The sequence below is a fragment of the Corythoichthys intestinalis genome, chromosome 17 (assembly GCF_030265065.1).
Source record: "Corythoichthys intestinalis isolate RoL2023-P3 chromosome 17, ASM3026506v1, whole genome shotgun sequence".
Lineage (NCBI taxonomy): Eukaryota > Metazoa > Chordata > Actinopteri > Syngnathiformes > Syngnathidae > Corythoichthys > Corythoichthys intestinalis.
In genome coordinates, this window is record NC_080411.1 from 37259432 (window position 1) to 37281208 (window position 21777).

The 21777-nt window shown below is 39.1% G+C and overlaps 1 protein-coding gene across 2 annotated transcripts; it reads left to right on the forward strand.

The window, feature by feature from the left end:
* The first annotated feature begins 333 nt into the window (after positions 1–333).
* rad23b (RAD23 homolog B, nucleotide excision repair protein) lies at positions 334–21547 on the forward strand. 2 transcript variants are annotated; one of them, XM_057819745.1, is made up of 10 exons: positions 334–548; positions 1145–1226; positions 2978–3057; positions 3193–3386; positions 3461–3510; positions 5929–6056; positions 11282–11402; positions 11479–11606; positions 11725–11901; positions 21060–21547. In XM_057819745.1, exons 1-10 carry the CDS (start codon positions 483–485, stop codon positions 21171–21173), a joined length of 1140 nt encoding a protein of 379 aa, XP_057675728.1. In that variant the 5' UTR covers positions 334–482; the 3' UTR covers positions 21174–21547. The 2 variants fall into 2 exon arrangements, with proteins under 2 accessions (XP_057675728.1, XP_057675729.1); XM_057819746.1 differs by having other exon boundaries at positions 11282–11396.
* The last annotated feature ends 230 nt before the right edge of the window (positions 21548–21777 follow it).

A 21777-nucleotide genomic window follows, 5' to 3' on the forward strand; every position in this document is an offset into this window, starting at 1 on the left:
AATAACGCACCACGTAAATAGCGTCACACTCGAAGGACCTTTACAAAAAAGAGCAAACGCACAGCTGACGTCATAATAATGTATAAAGACGCACATCATGTTTGTACTCTTACCTAAGCGGAAAAAGTCCAGCACACAGCACAAGTTGTAGACATCCAGCGCAACATTATATTCGAAAAAAATAAGAAGTAAAATAAAACCCAAAATATTTTAACACACTTTATTAAAAATGTTTTTCTTCCGACAAACTTTTTTGTTTAATTAGATTTTTTTTCAAAATTAAAAAAAAAAAACGTACGTTTTCACTTCGCGTTTGATATCGAAAACCAGAGAAGAAGAGTACGGTAAGAGCGTAGAAGAAGAGTGGGGTTGAAGCAGCATGGCGGCTGACAGTTTGTAATGAGCCAACGAAAGCGCCAGAGTCCCGCAAGTTTAATATATCGCCTTTGTACGCTGTCTGTGGATATAAGCACACCGCCGAAATGCAGATCACATTGAAAACCTTGCAACAGCAGACGTTCAAAATCGATATCGACGAGGACGAGACGGTAAGAGCGTATAAATGCATGAGATCTTGCGAAGAGGAGGGGGCGGGATTGGAGTTGGATATGTGCTCAAAGCGACACTTATTTTTGTGACCATTTCATTTAAACAGCCTATTTTGACGAATTTATTCGACATAAACGAATAGTGCCAGGACTACCACTATTTGTATATTTTATATTTAATCTGAATTGGAAATCACGATGTGACTCGACTGAAATGTCATATCAGTGTTGAGTCATAGTCATAACCCGCTGTTTATTTACAATGTGATATAAAACCTGTTTCACCAAAGTGAAGTCATTACGATCCAAACGGCAATCGTATGTTAATCTGCCCTTGTAATATTCTAAACATTTTACTATAAAGAGGTTATCTAACAAAACCCTTTCTAATATCTAGAATGACTTAAGTCCTACTTTTATATTGAGCGACTCCATCTTTAAAATGCCTGGTGAGCTTAAGTTTCTGGTTACAAAGCACACTTTGATCTTGAAATTGATGCCTTTAAATGGGTGTAACTCTACCGAATGTTATAGCTTTACAACATAAAAGTAAAAGGAGTAAACAGATGATTTCATATGTCATGTTTCGCTCACAGGTGACAAGATTAAAAGAGAGAATTGAACAAGAGAAGGGCAAAGATCATTTTCCTGTTGCCGGACAGAAACTCATCTATGCTGGTACTCCATTTTTAGATATATTTTGTTATTCCTCAGTTCTCAATGGTGTCATAAGAATGTAATATGTGGTTCTGCAGTGAATTTAAATGAACTTGTCACTAGGAGACATCCAATGGACGCCTATCACCCTCAGTGGCAGCTAATGATTTGATTAGTAACTATATGCCAAATTGCTTCTTGTTGTCAATTGAGTTGAGCCACTGCCATCATAAAGCAAAAAATTATCAGAAAATGGCTCCTATATTGCAAAAGTCATAAGTTAGGTCATTGGTATTTCAAAGCAAAACAGTACAGTAATGCTGCCTTCATATGGTCTTGTAAATATGGTAAATACCACTTGTTGGGTGGAAAATTTCATGTGAAGGCCCCCTTGAGTCGTATTTTCTACTGGAGAACTGGGATTTCATCCCCAAGTTTCCCAGGTGGGTGGACCTTTTACTTCTCAAAATGGTGGTGTGCGAACAAGAAGTTGTGAATGGTAAGAAACTAGAAGTTTTTAAAGATTTTAGGGCTGCAGGTATCGAATATTTTAGTAATCGAGTATTCGACTGAAAATTCTATCGATTAATCGAGTATTTGGATAAAAAATTTAAAAAAAAAATAAATATACATGAGAAAACAAGACATTTCATCTAATATTGAACCATTTTCAGTCAGTCTTCATTTTCGGTGTAAATTGTTGAAACTAGGGCTGCAGCTATCGATTATTTTAGTTGTCGATTAATTGATTAACTAATTAGTTCGAATAATCGAGTAATCGGACAAGGAACATGAAAAATTGAAATACCTGAGCTGAGCCTTAAACGGTATAAAAATTCAATAAATAAGGATCTATGTACAACAAAAGAACAATGGCTAACTTACATAGCAAAAGTCCCCTAGCTTAAATGCTATATAATGCTAACGCTTTTTATTTTTTTTATTTTTACAATGCTCTAAACAAATGGTTCAGACACATATTCCCACAAAAAACAGCTAAATATACCAATAATCTAAATTAGGAATGCATTAGAAAAAACATTAGCTCAAACAAAAAATTGGCTTATGTTGGTCTTAACATAGAGCAGCTGGATTCCGCCATGTGAAATAAGGCAGTATATCCACCCAAATCAATAAAACTAAATGCACACACTTTCAAAATCAACCATTGCAACGCCACTTTAATTAAACGAATACTCGAAGCAGCAAAATTTAATTTGAATCTTTTTTTTCTAATCAAATACTCGAGTTAATCGATTAGTCGTTGCAGAACTAAAAGATTTATCATCAATTTGCATTTCTTTTTTGATGCCAGCATAATAATTTAGTGTACACTTTTATAAAACAGATTTTTTTACCCAAGTGTTCGCAAATATTTTTAGTATTACATTGCAAAAGAGACACAGGATAGTATTAAGTTGGCAGTCTCAGTAGAACACTCACAAATATATGCCAATGATAGCATGGTGACGCACAACAAACCGAAATGAAGTCCGTATTTGCCATGTTTTGTATTATTTTTTTATTTTGTTTTTTTTTTGCTGCGACAACAAAAGCACATGAAAAATACACATTCTTAATTGCCAACTAGCAAGTGGTAAAGATCATCTTTCCCTGGGCAAGGTGAAAACAGCATAAAAATGGCATTTAAAGAGAACATTACAGTGGTTTATTCCATTACCATGCGTACATCTGCAATGAACTCCATTGATGATTTTTTTTTTCACGAGGTGTTGAATGATAGCTATGTCTCTTGACCTTTTTCCCTCCAGGTAAAATCCTCAGTGATGAATCCGTCCTTAAAGAATACAAAATTGATGAGAAGAACTTTGTTGTTGTCATGGTGACAAAGGTACATCAAATCTTTTTTTTTTGTTTGTTTAACCAATAGACGTTGAAGCCATTTGAAGTGGGAGGGTTGGCAGCGAATGTTTTAAACTAGTTGAAATTTACAAAAAGACTGTCCTTTTTTTGTGTCCAAATAAAGCCGAAAAAGGCCCCCGCTCCATCTCAGTCATCACCGACCGCATCGACAGCCAGCACGGCGCCTCCTTCAACGCCGTCGTCTGTTTCGCAAGTTCCAGCACAGCGACTTCCAGCGGACGGCCAAGCGGAAGCGAGGCAACCTGCTGCTGCCGCAGCCGCACCCGTCGCTTCTGAACCCAATCCTCCATCTATAGGGTGACTGTTTAAAAATGGTGGTTACGTGTTGCGTATAGAGGCGTTTGTGACTCATGCTAGTCGTTCTTTCGCAGAAATTGGGGGACTTCCAACAGCTTGATGGACGAGGCGGGTTCAAATGTCGGTAAGGTCGCATTTTCATGTTAAAAGTTGAATACATGGACCTAGCTTATATAGCTTTTTATAGCTTCATTTGGTTGTCTATGCTGTGAAACTGCACCATCAGAAGGACTGAAGTGATAGAAGCACCACATCAAAGTCATTTGTATGCGAAAAGCTGGTCAATACCTGATTCAGGCAATTTTATCTGCTGTAGAGGTTTGACACTATATCGAAATGGTGATATCTATCGCAATACTTTGTATCCCAAAAGGTTACACCATGTAGCACACATTTTGTTCACAGGTTCTAAGTGATGTTTCCTAGTTTGTTTCGGCTCAATGACATATAAAAACACTTCAGTTTCTCCAAAATTTGGGCTTGTGGTCACGACTTTACTGTTGTACTTTCTAATGCTTTTCCTCCTTATTTTATAGACTAAGCTTGACCTGAAACCAAGAGCGTAGGTTTGGTCTCAATATTGGAAGGGACGATGTAACGGCCTAACCTGAATGTACACTTTTTGCTGGGGACGGGACATTGATAAGACCAAACAGATTGTGTGAACGGCGTTCAGGGCTACATTTCTCACCAATAAGAACCTAATTAATTGATAGGCTAAATGATTAATGCAAAATAAATCTGTATTGACTATACCAACTTTCACATCGCAGATTTATTACGTCAATCTGATATTTTTTCTTTAATTGAATATTTCTCTCATTTTCTCAGATTCTTCCACTTTCAGTAAATGTTACCATTTGTCCTTATCAAGCCCATACATCTAAAGTCAGTCATTTTTCAATGTTTTGAACAATATCTATTCTTGTATTAAGAACATTTCTGACAAGTGTTTTTAAGATTAGATATACAATTTAAATTTAAATAAACTTATTTCAAGAAATCGGAGTATAATGTACTTGAAGCACATGGCACATAATTTTACAGTGGGGCAAATAAGTATCTAGTCAACCACCAATTGTGCGTTCTCCTACTTGAAAAGATTAGTGGCCTGTAATTGTCAACATGGGTAAACCTCAACCATGAGAGACAGAATGTGGAAACAAAAACACAGAACATCACATTGTTTGCTTTTTAAAGAATTTATTTGCAAATCATGGTGGAAAATAAGTATTTGGTCATTACCAAAAGTTCATCTCAATACTCAATACTTACAGTATGTACCCTTTATTGGCAATAAAGGGGGCCAAACGTTTTCTGTAATTCTTCACTCTTCGTTTGGTGTAAAGAACTCAACTGTGGGAGCAATTATTAGAAAATAGACGACATACAAGACCACTGATAATCTCCCCTCGATCTGGGGCTCCATGCAACATCTCACCCCGTGGCGTCAAAATGATAACAAGAACGGTGAGCAAAAATCCCAGAACCACATGGCTAATGGCACTAAACCTAAAGCCTTCACAGCCAGTCTTTGCAGATTTGGGGTTCTTTACAGCTCACTTGCTGTTGAATTCCGGGCATTTACAGGTCATTTCCTGTTGAGTCTTTTCCTATTCATTTGGGGACATTCTTGGGTCAAAATCAAATTGTATTTGTATAGCCCTTTACAAAAACCTGAGAGATCCTTACAGTTCTTTGCAACAAAAAATATATAGTACATGATAAATAAAAGGCAGGAAAGTGCAATAAAATTGAGAAGGAAAAGCAATGAGTTGCATTGCAGCAAATAAAACAAAACATAAATCTGAACACATTAAAACTAAAAACCAGGCTACCCCAGTCAGGACAAAAGCAGCCTTTTTTAAATTGCGGAAGTGTTTTAAGCTAGTCAAATTTAGAATTTTAGATATTCTGCCATTGCCCGTGACGTCAGAAAACCCCAAAATTTTCTTGGCAATTATGATGGCAATGCTTACATATGAGTCGTCACTTCTATACATACACCCTGATTTTGCAATATTTTGTTTTATTCACATTGCTGTTAGTTATTCTAGCTTCCCATTCTTTGATTTAGTTTGGCTATAATACTATAACATTCATACACTGTTTTACCCGGAAAAATGACAAAAAAAAAGGAAGAAACTATCAGTATGCCACAGTGTGCAGCTTGTGGCTGTACAAAGAGGAAAAATTTAGGAGCAAAGAAGAGCAACCATCTTTCACATGGTCATTTATGCTAAAATATTAGTAGTCCTTTAAAAATCATTAGCTAGCTAGTTTGCTTCTGCCAAACACATCGTTGACAGGGGCTTGCTTGAGGTTAGGGTTACAAATGGGGGACCACATGCCAGTGATGCCCCCTCCTCACAGGCTGAAGACAGACCCCTCTCAGTCTCAATTCAGGTACATGTCCTGTTAACTCACTGCCCTTGATATGGCAGTGGTCATTCACAGCCACGTCTCGTAATCCGTGCAACATTTACAAAATATTTGAGCTGAAAAGTTGGACAACCTCTGGTGTGATTTGTTGACCTTGCAGTGACGGGGGCATCGTACGACGCTATGGTGACGGAGATTATGCTGATGGGCTACGAGAGGGAGCAGGTGGTGGAGGCACTGAGGGCCAGCTTTAACAACCCGGACCGAGCTGTGGAGTACCTGCTCTCGGTAAGAACGAGCAGTCCTTCAAAACAGACGTTTTCCAGCATTGTAGTCCGTATCAGGGAATTTAAATGAGCTCATCACTAGTAGATTTCCAATCCATTTAATATGGGAGGTGCCATCCTTCAAATGGTTTGGATGTATATCGCTATCGTTGGGACCCAATCAGTTAAGAATGTATGGTTTTCCATTCTGTTGTGTCGTCAGTCAATACCGTATTTGTCAGACAATAAGATGCTACTTTCTTCTCTCCGTTTGTACCCTGTGGGTTTGTAGCAACTGTAGCCTGTTCAAATTCAAAGATGGTCATCAGAGGGGAAAGCATGGGGTGCTTGGGCTTTGTTTGCATTTAAAAAGGACAATAAAGCTGCAATATAAAAGCAATTGATAGCTCTTGGCCCTGGGCCTGAGTGTATCAGATTCAGATCCTATAGCAGGGATTTTTAAGAGTACTTTGTCCAAGCATAGAAGGCAAGGTAATGTGGATTTTATTTCTTATTTGTATGTAAATGTAGTGCCTTCTTTGTTAACGTTAGAGATTTTTCTTTAAAGAACAAATGTGAAGTAATTTCATAACATGCCAAATAGGGTCACAATTAAAGTAATTAAACATTGTCCAACAAATAAAGCATGAACAAATAATTTATATGTTGTATATTTGACAAAATAATCGCGTTTCCGTAGTTCGAGCCTGAAAGGGGACGAACTCGGAAGTGATACGTCACACCGAGAACAGCGATGGCAGCGCTCCATACGGCCGCCATACAAAGCCCTTCAAACAATGATTCAAACAGCGATATAAGCGATAGATCGAGCGCAAGGGAGGAGATCCAAGTTTTTGAAGAGTTGGAGGAAGAAGAGGAGGTTGGAATTTTACGTTGGATCTAACTTGTATTAGCCAGACGCTAATCAGGATGCAAACAATGTGCCTGGACGACCTGACATGGAATGGAGACAAGACCCATCGAGATTACAAGATTGGTAAGATATAGGCTGTTATTATTTTCATGATTTGAAGATGCATGCATTTGCACATAATTTTATGTTTTTGTCTATCTGATGACATTGTTTAAAAAAAATAATAATCAGACTTCGTGTTCATTTTGGCAGATCCAGCAGCTCTCGTGCGTATAAAATAATAATATAAAAACGTTGGGGGGAAAGAAGGAGATGAGTCGTTGATGGCGTTCTCCCCTTTATTGTGGCAACAATAAGAAAACAAAATAATAGCGGACTGCCGCCACATTCGACCGCAAAGTTTTGCTTCTCGCTCATCTCCCCCTCGCCTCCTACTAACAGCTCTCCAGTCCCAGCGTCTCTTAAACGGATCGTTCATAGTGTCTTGTTATGAGCTTTTTGTTGACAAAGGTATCGAACACACGACGTGCTGACAACTTTATTTCTTTATTAACACATGGAGCTAACAGTAATGTTACAGATGGAGAGTAATTTATCTTTTTGTTCAGGTATGTATGTTTTCCCTTTCACTTTATACTGGGTTATGTTGGTTTTCACCTGTATTTTTTTTGCAGTAGTTTCCACCTGTGTGATCACAGAAGGCCTCCACAGCTGGAACCACCTCCTCATTAGTTATTCATCCAATCATCTGTTCCTCCTGCCACTATACAAGTTGAATTGTTTGCTTGGTTCAGGACAGGCGGTGGCAGCTCTCAATTTGGTTGTGTTGTTTTGTTGAAGCCTGCTATGTTTTGACTTTGATTCTGTTTGTGAAGTTTGCTTTCTGCCACTTGTTTATTAATGATCTCTTTTGTCTTTTTCTTTAGGTTGGCAAAGAGGTAGGGACTTTAGCTATACACCTGCAGGTATATGTACATCATGTCTCCCACCTCATGTAGGTAACCCTCTGTATTTGTCCATTAGATAGAGCAGCAACACCACCAATTTATTTTGGGGCACAATAGGTGCCTGCCATGGTAGTGATTTAGTTTGGGGGTTGTTTTGGGTTTTAGGTTTAGTTGGGGTTTTTGGAACTGTTTATTTGGTGTTTGCTGCATAGTGCAGGGGGTTGGGTAAATGTTTGTGTGCTCTGTGTCCATTGTTTCTTTTCTGTTAAATAAACTCTTTTAATTTGCAATTCTGATTTGTCACTGCCTCCTCATTGCACACCTGCCGTCTTATGTTACGCTCGCGGCCCCTGACCACCAGGGGTACTCGTAACAGTAGGAACACAGCTGTGGGCTCTCGGCAGGCTGTGCGGAGCGATGGATAGAGCCTGTGCCTCTCTATCACACTCCCGCGTTACGTGAGCAAAACAAGAGTAACGTTGCGTGCACTTCAGGGTACCTCGAAAAACATCGAAATATTACACGCAGTTAAGACATTACAGTATAAAATAATGGTGCACCCAGAAGCTGGACCAAAAAATCACACTCCTGACATTAAAAAAAAAAAAAACAACTTTGCGGCATCTTGGGTGCAAGCAGCCAGGATCAAACGGTAGTTCAACATGCCAAAAAGACTGTTGCATTTACTGTCTTTTTCAAAAAGAAGATGGTTCAAAACGAGTCAGAAAAGCACATAGAAAAGAAAAAAGGAACTTCCCATAGCACGGCAAGTGGGCATTTGCGTTTTCTTTTCAGCACCATTTTCTGCATAATGTAATGTCCGTAACTGGGTACGGGCCCGTGAAGGAGCCATCGGACAGCAGAGTGGTGACGTAGCGAGGAGAAGAATGCGGCGTGAGAGCGAAGTTGGCGGTCGCATGTTGCAGCAGTGCGCTGTTATTTTTATTTGTTATTTAACTGTTGCCACAATAAAGTGGAGGAAGCTATCATTCACTCTCCTATTTCCCTATTCGGGCTATTACAGTATGTTCTGGGACCTGTCCACATGCCGTCATCCCTGCGCTGTCATATGTACTTTGCGTTCCAGCACCTTATGATTTACAAATTAAGCATTGTTCCACAACAGTTGGCAGCTCTGCTTTGACAAAGTCATCAGTCATCTATCCAAAAATCACACTTTTTTGCAAATCCTTGATCATAAGCAGACCGCTTGAGGAAGCAGGCATCTTCGAAGTCCTTGTAGCAGAGAACACGACTCGATGATTGCGTGAAATTCATTTTCTTAGTGCGAACAAAAGATGTCCATTTACGTGCCCTGCTATCCTTCAGCCACTCTCGCCACACACCGCCGTGGCATCTTACCGAGAAGCAATGCAACAATGCTGTGTGTGTATAGCGGACTTCCCTCGCAGTTCTCGGTGTGACGTCAATTCCGAAGATTTCCGAAGATTGTCGAAGAAAAGCATTTTCGTTGTCAAGGGATTTGCTATGGGTTAAACAAAGAATCTGGAAGGGTTGCGTTAAAAAAAATAACGAAAATATGCTTATAATTGTGTAACCATTGATGTTATTCAAAAACATGGTTGGCCACCTTATTTCACATTGGCCTTTAATGTTTCAGAGTACACGAGTGGGACTTGAGAATACAACTTGGTGTGTTTGCATGTCAATTTGATTTAGATATTTTCGATTTTGTGTAACCCCTCTATGTAAATATCTCATCAACACCTGTGGCGTGTGTGGATTTTTTTCTGTTTGCTTTTTAGTTGGGAAATTACAGTATCATAGATCATAGACTTCACTATCAGTTGACGGTACACGGGGCTCGGGACAGATCCGTAGGGGGTCTATTTTCAAAAACTTAAAATTCAAATATTTTCACAACCAAAGCCACTAGTGACCTAAAACCAAAACAGGCACCTCTCTTAGGCATATATGAGTCTCCATTAGCAGCGACATCAAAAAATTAAATCCTGATTATTTTTTATACAAGTATAATAAAATTTAAAATGGCAATAAAATTCTCAAATTATACGGTAGATGCACAAAAATAAGATAAATAAGATAATTGCATATGTTCTCATGATCAATAGCAATATTTAACATGTATGAGTTTTTGCCCAAAATAGCAATGTATTTTTTAAATTTAAAGTTTTCAAAACCTAATAAATCACTCAATTTTCATATCAGAAACTTAATACTTTAGGAAAGCATGCAGAATCATCTTAATTTTACTCAACAAAAGCAAAATTTGCATTTTTCTATGTACAATCACAACTCATTTAGGTTGAATTCCGATGTTACTATTGCCTCAGCACGTCTTGCCAGTATTCTGTCAAATTTTGCACCCTTATAATATTTTGCTCCCAAAGCTTTTGTGCCGGTGAATAAGCCTTGTTTTACTCTTAGTTGGTTGGACTCTGTTATCCAAAGGTGCGCAATACTAAACGACTTACATCGTAAACATACATCTGCAACACGAAAATGGCGTAAATTAATGCTGAACGACACGGCGAAGATATTAACACTGAGAGAGCTGCGTGCAGTTGTTGTGTGCAGCTAACGTGACGGAATGTGTCTGAGGAGAACTTTTCTACATGTCCTTCCATGATCAAGCGTAAATTATAATTCTTTAACGAAAGTTTGTAGTGTTTACTTTGGAACCGGTGCATTTGCGTCCATTTGTTGCAATTTTTGATGGGGTGCAAAATTTGACAGGATGCCGGCTATCTGGCCCTTGTCGTTTTTACATTAAAAAAACACGCAAAAGGCCATTTTTTTTTGTATGGATGCACAAATGTCTACATTAATACTTTTTTGCCAAAAAACACATTTGGCTGAAAATTACCTGATTTGAATGTAAAGTTACGCTACGAAGTATGGCTACAACATAGTGGCCATCACCAAAGAAAGTTTTTTAAGTTGAAAATGCATGTAAATAAATGCTTACATCCCAGAATGTAGATAGATATGAACATAGAAGTCTAGACTCTTGGTTAAAAGCAAAAAAAACTGTTATCATTGATTTCTTTTTAAATATTTCAAGCTAAAATTACGCTATTGTGTAATCCAACGTGGTGGCCGTCACAAAACAAAGAGCTTTTTAAGTTGAAAGTGCATGCATGGTGCTATTTAATATAATTACCTTGAATCCTCGACCGAATCACACTTGAGATACTACTGCATGCTTCTATGCAGTAAAACCTTTGTCCTGTTTCCACCTAAATCCGGCGTTAGAACGCAGTGTGTGTTTGAGCTTATCACAGTGAAAGGCAACTCAACGTTCTGCCTGGGTCTGCCTCCTACGGTAAGGCGTGGCGCAATGTCTGTAGGAGCTGTCTTGTCAACTGATGGTGAAGTCTATGCTTAGATATATCTACACCTTGTGCTGCTTAGAGTTCAAACTTGTCATGACTCATTCCCCAGGGTATGCCAGGCAGGAACCAAGTCCAGGCTAGAGGGTCGGACATAGCGTTGAGCGGAGTTCCTGCCGGTCCCACGGGGGACATTAACAACCCAGACAACATAGGCGCCTCACAGGGTACAGGTAGAACAAAGAGCAGCACCATTGACTCGATGTTCTACCATAACTTAACGGCTCGACGTAATGGTGGTTCTGCCAGATAATCCGCTGAGTTTCTTAAGGAATCAGCCTCAGTTTCACATGATGCGCCACCTGATTCAGCAGAATGCGTCGCTGCTTCCCGCACTGCTGCAAGAAATAGGAAGGGAGAACCCAGAGTTGCTGCAAGTAAGCATAGACCTTCACAGATAAACCTCCTTTTCCATTAAAAAGTCTTATGCGTTGTAGATCATTTCTCGTACCACTGACTGTCTTAATGGCTAACGTTGGATTTCCCACGTTGCAGGAGATAAGCACCCACCAGGAGCACTTCATTCAGATGCTGAACGAGCCTCTCCCTGAATCCCCCGTGCCTATGGAGGAAGACTCCGGGGGTTCCGGAGGGGCGCCGGCCAACTCGCAGAGTGGCAGCAACATGAGCTACATCCAGGTCACCCCGCAGGAGAAGGAAGCCATCGAGAGGGTGAGCACATTTTTCCCATCTAGCACATGCTTTTATTGGTTTCAGAGTCCTCGAGAAAGAATTCACTGTTCAGATGTTTGATTGTTGATGTGTCACAAAAGCAGACATTGAAGTCAAGTCCCTAGGGATGTCCCGATCGCATATTTTTTCGCCCGGGTCACCTGATTTTGAGAATCTGCCGATACGGAGTCCTGATCGGATACCAAAATTAGGTCTTTTTTTTTTTTTAACAACATTTCCAAACATGTTACTGTACTGTTTACAGTACTTCCTCTTCCGCGTTTTTTTGCGCCATATGAAACGTACAGTCATGTGAAAAAATCAGGACACCCCATTAAATATTCAGTTCTTTATTAGAAATGTTCACATATCAATGTCTGATCTTGTTTATCTTTGGAAAAGAAAGGGATTTAATTCCAGGTAAACAACAAAAATGAACATTGTTTTACTCATTAAACCAAATATATCAACAAAAATGTATATTCTAACTGAGGAAAAAGTTAGGACAGCCTACCACCTAATAGCAAGTGTTACCCCCTTTATGAGTCTTTGACATCGGTCTGAAGAAAGTTTGCACCACTCTTCAAAGCAGAATACTTTCAGCTGTGAGATGTTTGAGGGGTTTCCTGCATGTACAGCCGCTTTCGAGTCAACCCACAGCATCTCAATGGGATTAAGATCTGGGCTTCCACTCGGCCATTCCAGGACTCTCCATTTCTTCCTTTTCAGCCAGTCCTTGGTGGATTTACTGGTGTGTTTTGGATCATTGTCATGTTGCAGTTTTGCTTCAATTTTATTTTTTTCACAGATCTCACATGTTCCTCAAGAACCCTTTGATTCACGATAGAATTCATGGTGGATTCTGTTCTATGATGGTGAGCTGGCCAGGTCCTGCTGAAGCAAACCATCCACCCAGCCAAGACACTTCCACCTCCATGCTTCAGTTTGTATGAGGTTCTTTTCCCGGAATGCTGTATTGGGTTCACGCCAAACATGTCCTCTGTTCTGGTGTCCAAATAATTTAATTTTAGATATATCTGTCCAAAGAACATTATTCCAGAAGTCCTGGTGTTTTCCTCCATTAACTCTGGCAAACTTCAGTCAGGCCTTAATGTTATTCTTGGAGAGCAAAGGTTTCCTCCTTGTGAAGTCTCTTTCTGATTGTAGAGGCATACAGTTTCACATCAGCAGTAGCAAGAGCCTGCTGTCGGTCCTGTGATGACATTTTAGGGTTTCTTTTACCATCTTGCGGTCTGCTGTTGGGGTGAAATTGCTTGGACGGCCAGACTTGGGCATGTTGGCAGTTGTTTTGAATGTCTTCGACTTGTGGACTATTTTCAGGAGAGTGGAGTGGCTGATTTTATATTCTTTTGAGATCTTTTGAAATCCCGTACCAGACTCAAAAGCGTCTAAAATCTTCTTTCTGCAGGCCTCAGACAGTTCCTTTGATGTCACCATTTCCCTCACTTAAACTGTCAGGGGCACACCAAACTAAATGTGAGGTTTAAATAAGGCAAGCCTCCTTCAAAACACTGGGTAATGATGTTCTAATCATATGCACCTGATGTGATACCCCTGTGTGTGACTTTAGTCATTTCAACCGGGATTGAATGTGGGGGTGTCCTTATTTATTCCTCAACAGAAATTTCATTTACTTAAAATTACATTTTACAGAAAGTTATACAAAAAATGTTTTAATTATTTAGTTCTTTTATTCAAATTGTTAAAATGGATATTAAATAGCCATATGACCAAATATGTTAGAACAGGGGTTTTCAACCCAGTCCTCAAGGCACACTGTGGGTCCTGGTTTTTGTTCCAGCCGATCCAGCAGAGACAGTTGAACCAATGAGGCTTCTGCTAAAACAAGCCACACCTGACTGCAATCAACTGATTGCACTTGTAAAACACCAGATTGGGGAAAAAGTGTTGTCATCTTGTTTGGTAAGAATGAAATCCTGCACCCACAGTGTGCCTTAGTGGAATAGGTTGGGGACCCCTGTGTTAGAAAACACAACAATAGGGTGTCCTATTTTTTTCACTTGAGTGCATATATTTGATATTTGGGGCAATGCCATTGTAATTCTGGATTATTTTATTGCTTTTTCGCCCCTAATTTTTTTTTTCCGTTGTCATCGTTTTCACCTGATTCCGATCCTCTGAAAAGTATGGCCCAATTTTCGATCACGTGATTGGATTGGGGACACATCTAATACATATAATATGTATCTTAAAAAACAAAAACAAAAATACTCTGTTCTAGTGCTTATTACTAACAAAAATGAGTGTTGGGACGCAATTTTAAAAAAATTATTAAAGACGTTATGATTAATTAATATTGATTAATCGCATAGCAATATTTTGCTAAAAAGTTTATTTTTTTTAAGGATTTTAGTATGCAATTACTAATACTAATTTCAATATAAATTAGTCAAGTCGGGCAAAAAAAAAAAAAACAACTGAAATTATTGGGGCATTTTAAGACCTTTTAATTTTGCAAAAAATAGCAAGGTGCACATCTCCCATAATGGTCATTTCAGAGGCCTAAGACTCCAAGTCACCTTTCACAAAAATTATTTCGTACTTTCGGTTCGGGGTGTGACAAAATATCAAAATGTTGATTTATCGTGATACTTTGTATCCCAAAAGATTATCGGTATGCTTCTGCCAAAACTCAATTATACAGTGGGGCAAATAAGTATTTAGTCAACCACTAATTGTGCAAGTTCTCCCTCTTGAAAATATTAGAGAGGCCTGTAATTGTCAACATGGGTAAACCTCAACCATGAGAGGCAGAATGTGGAGAAAAAAAAACAAAAAAAAACTGACATCGTTTGATTTTTAAGGTTTTTTTTTTTTTTTTTTTTTTTTTTTTTTTTTTTTTTTTTTTTTTTTTGCAAATCTTGGTGGAAAATAGGTATTTGGTCAATAACAGAAGTTCATCTCAATACTTTGTTATGCCCCATTTGTTGGCAATAACGGAGGCCAAACGTTTTCTGTAACTCTTCACAAGGTTTTCACTCACTGTTGCTGGTATTTTGGCCCATTCCTCCATGCAGATCTCCTCTAGATCAGTGAGGTTTTGGGGCTGTCATTGGGCAACACAAACTTTCAACTCCCTCCACAGATTTTCTATGGGGTTGAGATCTGGAGACTGGCTAGGCCACTCCAGGACCTGGAAATGCTTCTTACAAAGCCACTCCTTTCTTGCCCTGGCTGTGTGTTTGGGATCAGTGTAATGATGAAAGACCCAGCCACGTCTCATCTTCTATGCCCTTGCTGATGGAAGGAGATTTTCACTCAAAATCTCTTGATAAATGGCCCTATTCATTCTTTCCTTTACACAGATCAGTCGTCCTGGTCCCTTTGCAGAAAAATAGCCCCAAAGCATGATGTTTCCACCCCCATTCTTCACAGTGGGTATGGTGTTCTTCGGATGCAATTCCGTATTCTTTCTCCTCCAAACACGAGAACCTGTGTTTCTACCAAAAAGTCCTATTTTGGTTTCATCTGACCATAACACATTCTCCCAGTCCTCTTCTGGATCATCCAAATGCTCTCTAGCGAACCGCAGACGGGCCTGGACGTGTACTTTTTTCAGCAGGGGGACACGTCTGGCAGTGCAGGATTTGAGTCCCTGGCGGCGCATTGTTTTACTCATAGTAGCCTTTGTTACCGTGGTCCCAGCTCTCTGTAGGTCATTCACTAGGTCCCCCCGTGTAGTTTTGGGATTTTTGCTCACCGTTCTTGTTATCGTTTTGACGCCACGGGGTGAGATCTTGCATGGAGCCCCAGATCGAGGGAGATTATCAGTGGTCTTGCATGTCTTCCATTTTCTAATAATTGCTCCCACAGTTGATTTCTTTACACCAAGCTTTTTACCTATTGCAGATTCAGTCTTCCCAGCCTGGTGCAGGTCTACATTTTTGTCTCTGGTGTCCTTCGACAGCTCTTTGGTCTTGGCCATAGTTGAGTTTGGAGTGTGACTGACTGAGATTGTGGACAGGTGTCTTTTATACCGATAATGAGTTAAAGCAGGTGCCATTTAAACAGGTAACGAGTGGAGCCTCGTTCGACCTCGTTAGAAGACGTTAGACCTCTTTGACAGCCAGAAATCTTGCTTGTTTGTAGGTGACCAAATACTTATTTTCCACTCTAATTTGGAAATAAATTGTTTAAAAATCAAACAATGTGATTTTATTTTATTTTATTTATTTATTTTTTTATCCCACACCCATGTTGACAATTACAGGCCTCTCTAATCTTTTCAAGTAGAACTTGGTGGTTGACTAAATACTTATTTGCCCCACTGTATCATTTTAAAAAGGTGTCACTGTTTTTTTTTTTTTTTTTTTTTTTTTTTTTCCCCATATATAAAAGAAGCCATCAAGTTGCTACCAAAATCTTTTACAAGTAGTGTCTGTTAACTCAACGCCCACTACATTTAGACAGCAAGGGGTGAATGAATGTTCGTTCATTCGAAGACTGAGCATTCGCAACCAGTCATTCCGATTTTCGGTGCTTTTACTGGTCACTTGCTGTTCATTTTAAGGAATTTTCAGGCCACTTCCTGTTAGGGATGCAACGATACAGTTAAGTCCCGGTTCTGTATGATTTTCGATACGAGGGACTTGATTTTCGATTCGATTCAATACATTTAATGCTCTGAAACAAAAGTACAAGTGTTATTTTTTTCCGATGTTTTTTTTATTTTGCTAACAAGCAAAAAAAAACATTGCCATCACACAAACATGCATTTTAGTCCATAATATTTATGTGCTTACTTATTGATCTGAAGAAATTTTGTATAAAAGTGCTGAGAACAGTCTTTACTGTTTGTAAAGTGAGGTGGGGCACACTGTTGTTTGCTACAGCTCTCTTAACAGCTAGGTTTACCACATGAGCAAAACATCCTATTTGTGGTCCGAGTCCGTCTGTTTCACGTACTGAATTAGCAATATTTTCAGCATTATCTATTAGAGGTGTGCAAAATTTCCGATTCTTAGATTATTCGCGATTCGGCCGTGGAAGGTTCGAGAACGATTCACAAACATTCAAATTCCGATTATTGAAATATGCCAAGTAAAGCGGAAGTACAACACACTCAGCGCGCCGCGCGGTCTACGGGACAATGAGGAACGGAGCGAGAGTAGCTAAACATCATGCTTCTCATTACCCGGCCCCTCAGGTAATGCCAATGCTCAACTCACTGCTCTAGCTCAACTCATGCCACGAGATAAAAAAACACAACAACATACCTGACTGCTGCCGAAAAGCTGCTACAAAGTACATCCACATAATGTTACAGCAGATATCATTTATATAGGACTAGATGCAATATAGATTCGGTAGTGGTAGCTGCACATCTACAAAAAGCTAGATGCGGGCGTAGTAAACGGCCGCCATCTTAAAGCAGTACACTTCCCTGCAAGGCTGTTGTAGCGAACCTTCCAAGCAAACCTAATTAACCCTTGAGAGTCGAAGGACGCGCCGGCGCGTCCTCAGCGCACGTCGTCTTTGAAGCGCCCTCACGTTTTAATTACGTCACCCACATGCCGTTGGTTGTTCTCGTTTTAAAGTGCGGAAGTTGCGGTTTACTCTCGTTATTATTTGAAGTCAATCGACCAACTAGAACGTGAGATATTGTCATTTAAGTTTTATAGTTTTATTGTCCTCTCAAAAAAACATTAAAACGCTGCATGGATCATTTGTTTATGTCTATATTTCCATCATTTCTAGTCCTTTTTCAAAACGGAAGCTCCATGAAAAAAACACAAATCAAACGAACCCTTTCGAAGTCACAGTGGAAGCACAAAATGCGTTTTTTTTTTTTTTTTTTTTTTTGTATAAATATAACTGCGGTGCGAGGTTCAACCGAACGAGAGGGAGGAGGAGTGTTCTGAAGCAGCGAGGTGGCGAGCGACGGCCAGTTGGATACTGCTGGATCGAGCAGCGACTTTGTGTGACTTTGACAATGAACGGAAAACTAAATTTAGAATTGTGCTTCTGATCAACTTGAGGAAGAGGATGGTCCAAATTCGTCATCATCGTCTTCTTCGGAAGAGTCCTCGAGTGAAGATAGTGACGGATTTGAACACGTGGGTGACGCCATCGACGAGCAGAGGTAAACCAACTCACTCTTTTTTTTCATGCTGAAAACGTTTCTTTTGAAAGTTTCTTTTGATATTGCAAGACAAAGTTAATTTTGATGCAATATAAGTGTGTGTTTGTGTATATAATAATAAAATGTGCATATCAGATCAAAGTCGTACGTGCACTGTGGGTATCCCAGGCAGGAATTTATCATTTGTGGTGTTCTTCTTTCTATATGAAAATTAGGGATGTAGCACATATTCAGCTATGGTATTCTTTCTATTGTCATACATATAGATTTCCATTATTATTTATTGCTGTATATATTTTTATTTTATACTTTATTATTTTCATAAATACTGACTTATTTTCATGTACATTTATAGTGACAATGAAAGCAAAGTGAAATGAAAATGGAAGGGTGGAAAGAGGACCGACACCCCATGGAAGTGTGAGCTGTGTGATGTAGCCGTGTCTAATTCCAGGACGAAACTGCTTTTCGGAGTGGCATGACTGAAAAAAATTTAACTTGTTTATTGTAAATATTTTTGAAAATGCTTTTTTCCCCCCCAATGTTATATATATATTTTTTTTTCCCACATCAATCTTCTCAATTTGTGTATATAAATGTGTGTTCAAGAAGCTTGATTGTGTGTACATAGTTTTCATCAGGCGATTGGCCGCAATACCTAAACTCATAAAGAGATGGCCTCTAAACACTTTTTGTGTTAGATGGTATATATTTTTTCACTGTTCTTCACTGTTAGGTCTGCTGTATATAACCTGTTTTGACTGGAGCATGTATAAAGGCAAAAAACGCCTATGGCTATACGTGTTGTTTATGTTGAATTGTCAAATATAAGACTATTTATTCTAAATTTTTTTGGTTGAATGTTCATCCTAATATGTTGAATAAATATTACAAAGTTTCAAAACGGTTCGTTACGCATGTTTGGTTGTCAATTGGACATCAATATTAAAAATTTTGACAAAACGATTTTGGAATTTTTGGTCTTTTTGGGCCCAAAATGATGATTTATAATTGATCAGTGAAGGAAACAACAATTTGGACATGAAGTTCAAGGTGTCACAAAAAAAGGGACCAAACCAGGCCATCGTAAACAATTCTTTCTTTGAAATATAAAGGCAACTTCAAAGGCATGCAAAATCAGACAAAATAGGCCCAGACCTTAAAGGGTTAACTTTTTATCTAAAATACTCCTAAATCGGTAAAATATTGACTTGAATCTATCTTTAAAATAGTTTTAAAACTTTCACATGTCGAAAGTAGACAAAAGGGAAATTATGGAATAACGGGAGCAATTTTAACAACTTTAACGGTTGATTCACAACATTAAATTAATTGAATGTAGTCTAAAGCTGCTGATATAGAATGGGGACTGGAGTTTTTTATTTACTGTTATTTTTTGTATATTTTTTTACTGCTATATGTTAACTTGATACTGAAATAGTAGTTTGGTTTAGCCTGAGAGTATTTTTGAACAATTTTGGAACTAATGTACAAAACATTAAAAAAAAAAAAAAAGGGAGGGGAGGGGGGGGTCCATCAATAATCGTTTTATAATCGAATCGGAGCCTCTGAATCATAATCGTAATCGAATCGTTAGGTGCCCAAAGATTCCCAGCTCTATTATCTATAGTCACTGGTGTGGATTGATTTGGCCTGCTTAACTTCGGTTCATCCATGGCGGTTTTTAATTCATCGATGTAGTATATGGACTACGTGTCCCATGATCACTCTGGGCTTACGCAGCCAATGGCATGGGACTTTGGGGGGATCTAACGTAGCACGTCTAGTTTGCTATTTGATGATATCTAGTGTGTGTGCGTGAGTGTTGTCGGGGCATTAAAAAAGTTAGCAAACGTCACAGAAGTCACGTCTGCTCATTACCTCACAAAACCAGCATTTGACAAATGACTTTCATAAACAGGATGAGTTTGATGTACAGTGCTCTGAATTTGCCACTCATTCTTAATCATGCAGCCGTGAGATAGCTCTCAGTGTCGTCCCGGGGTGTCCAGTTGTCTATTGTCAAAGCGAGGTTGTTCGAAGCAGCCAAATCGGTAACAACGTTTTGGTGGACTTGTAAATATCCGGGAAGACAGTCTTTGTGAAATATGTACGAGAGGGGATAGCATATCAGCAGACCCAAAATGCTGCCACACAGCGGATCTGTACGACGCTGAAGCTGCCTCCTCAAATTTCTGTCTTTTCTCGCCAGCCATGATTGTCGTGTCTGTTACCTCTGCCACAAACAAATGCAGCGTGCTTCACTCTGCCCTCCATGCAGTTTGGGGGAGGAGGTGAAGAGGACTGCTCGCGGGGATGAGCTTTCTCAAAGCTTTCCAAGGCACAGCCCTCAGTTTTCGATGCACTCCGGACATATTAGTGAGCGCACGCAAGAAAAAATTCGGAAATTACATTTTGGGAGCTTTTTATTTGCATCGAATATTTTTGCGTACTGAATCGAAGAGGGCGTATCGAACGGTTATATATAAAACAGAGTATTGTTGCATCCTTACTTCCTTTTGAGTTTGCGTCACTGCCTATTCATTCGGAGAGATTACCGGTTTACAGTTATTTCCTGTTGATTTTTGGGTATTTATGCGTCACTTCTTGTTTGTAACCCAAAATCAACGGGGAGTGACCCATGAATGCCCCAAAATCAATAGGAAGTAACTGAAACAGCAAATGATCTGAAAGGCCCCAAAATTAAACTAATGGGTCGCCATTGACTGCTCTAGACATCCAATCTGTTTGATATGGGAGGGATGGCAGCGAATGTACAAATTAGTTCAAACGGATTGCACGTCTAATAGAATTCAAATCCACAGCAGAAGGAGCTTTTTTTCCTGTTTATTACTTGTATCGATAATTATTATATCACCATAATGTGAGGTAATTAATATCATGAGCCTTGTATCGCGAATCGCATTGTAGGTTGTCTCCGATCTTTATTCATTTCTGTTCAGTTTGATCGAACGCATTTTTCAACTTTGGAAGTGTTGGCATCTAATTTGTGTTTATCACGTGTGTGTTGCAGTTAAAAGCGTTAGGATTCCCTGAGGGACTGGTCATACAAGCTTACTTCGCATGTGAGAAGAACGAGAACTTGGCCGCCAACTTCCTTTTACAGCAGAATTTTGATGACGACTGAGAGATGATGTGACTTTTTTTTTTTTGGTTGATTTTCCTTAATTCTAATTGCCGCTATTGAAAATAGACATTTACACCTGCTCCAAAAGAACCATTTTCACCACATGGCTCATTGTTTTGCTTTTTTCTCCCCAATAATGACACAACTTTTTTTTTTTCTGTAAAAGAAAATCCTTCTGGTTTGAAATGGCCGTATGATGTAGACATTTCGCTTCTCCTATTTTTTTCAAATTTTGAAGTTTTGTTGTGTTACTCCAAACAAGCACACATTCGTTAGCATGTCAACCAGTCGGAGTTATGAGTTTTACACTTATATTGATAGACTTGTCATTTAATCTGAAAATAAATGCCACATGTTCAACACTGTATGCACAATTTAACCTTTTTCCAAATGATTTCAAATTGTCTCTATGAATTACTTGTATGAGGCAACATTCTGAATATGTGTCAAATGCACAAGTACAGTATTGTGATTATTCCCTTGGGGTCCTGCGTTTTTACAAGAGAACCGACAGAGGGCGACAACAAACAACGACACTGATCTTCAGGCTGCAGGTGAGTCACCCTCACGTGTCAATTTTGTTTAGTTAGCGTTACCTCATTCA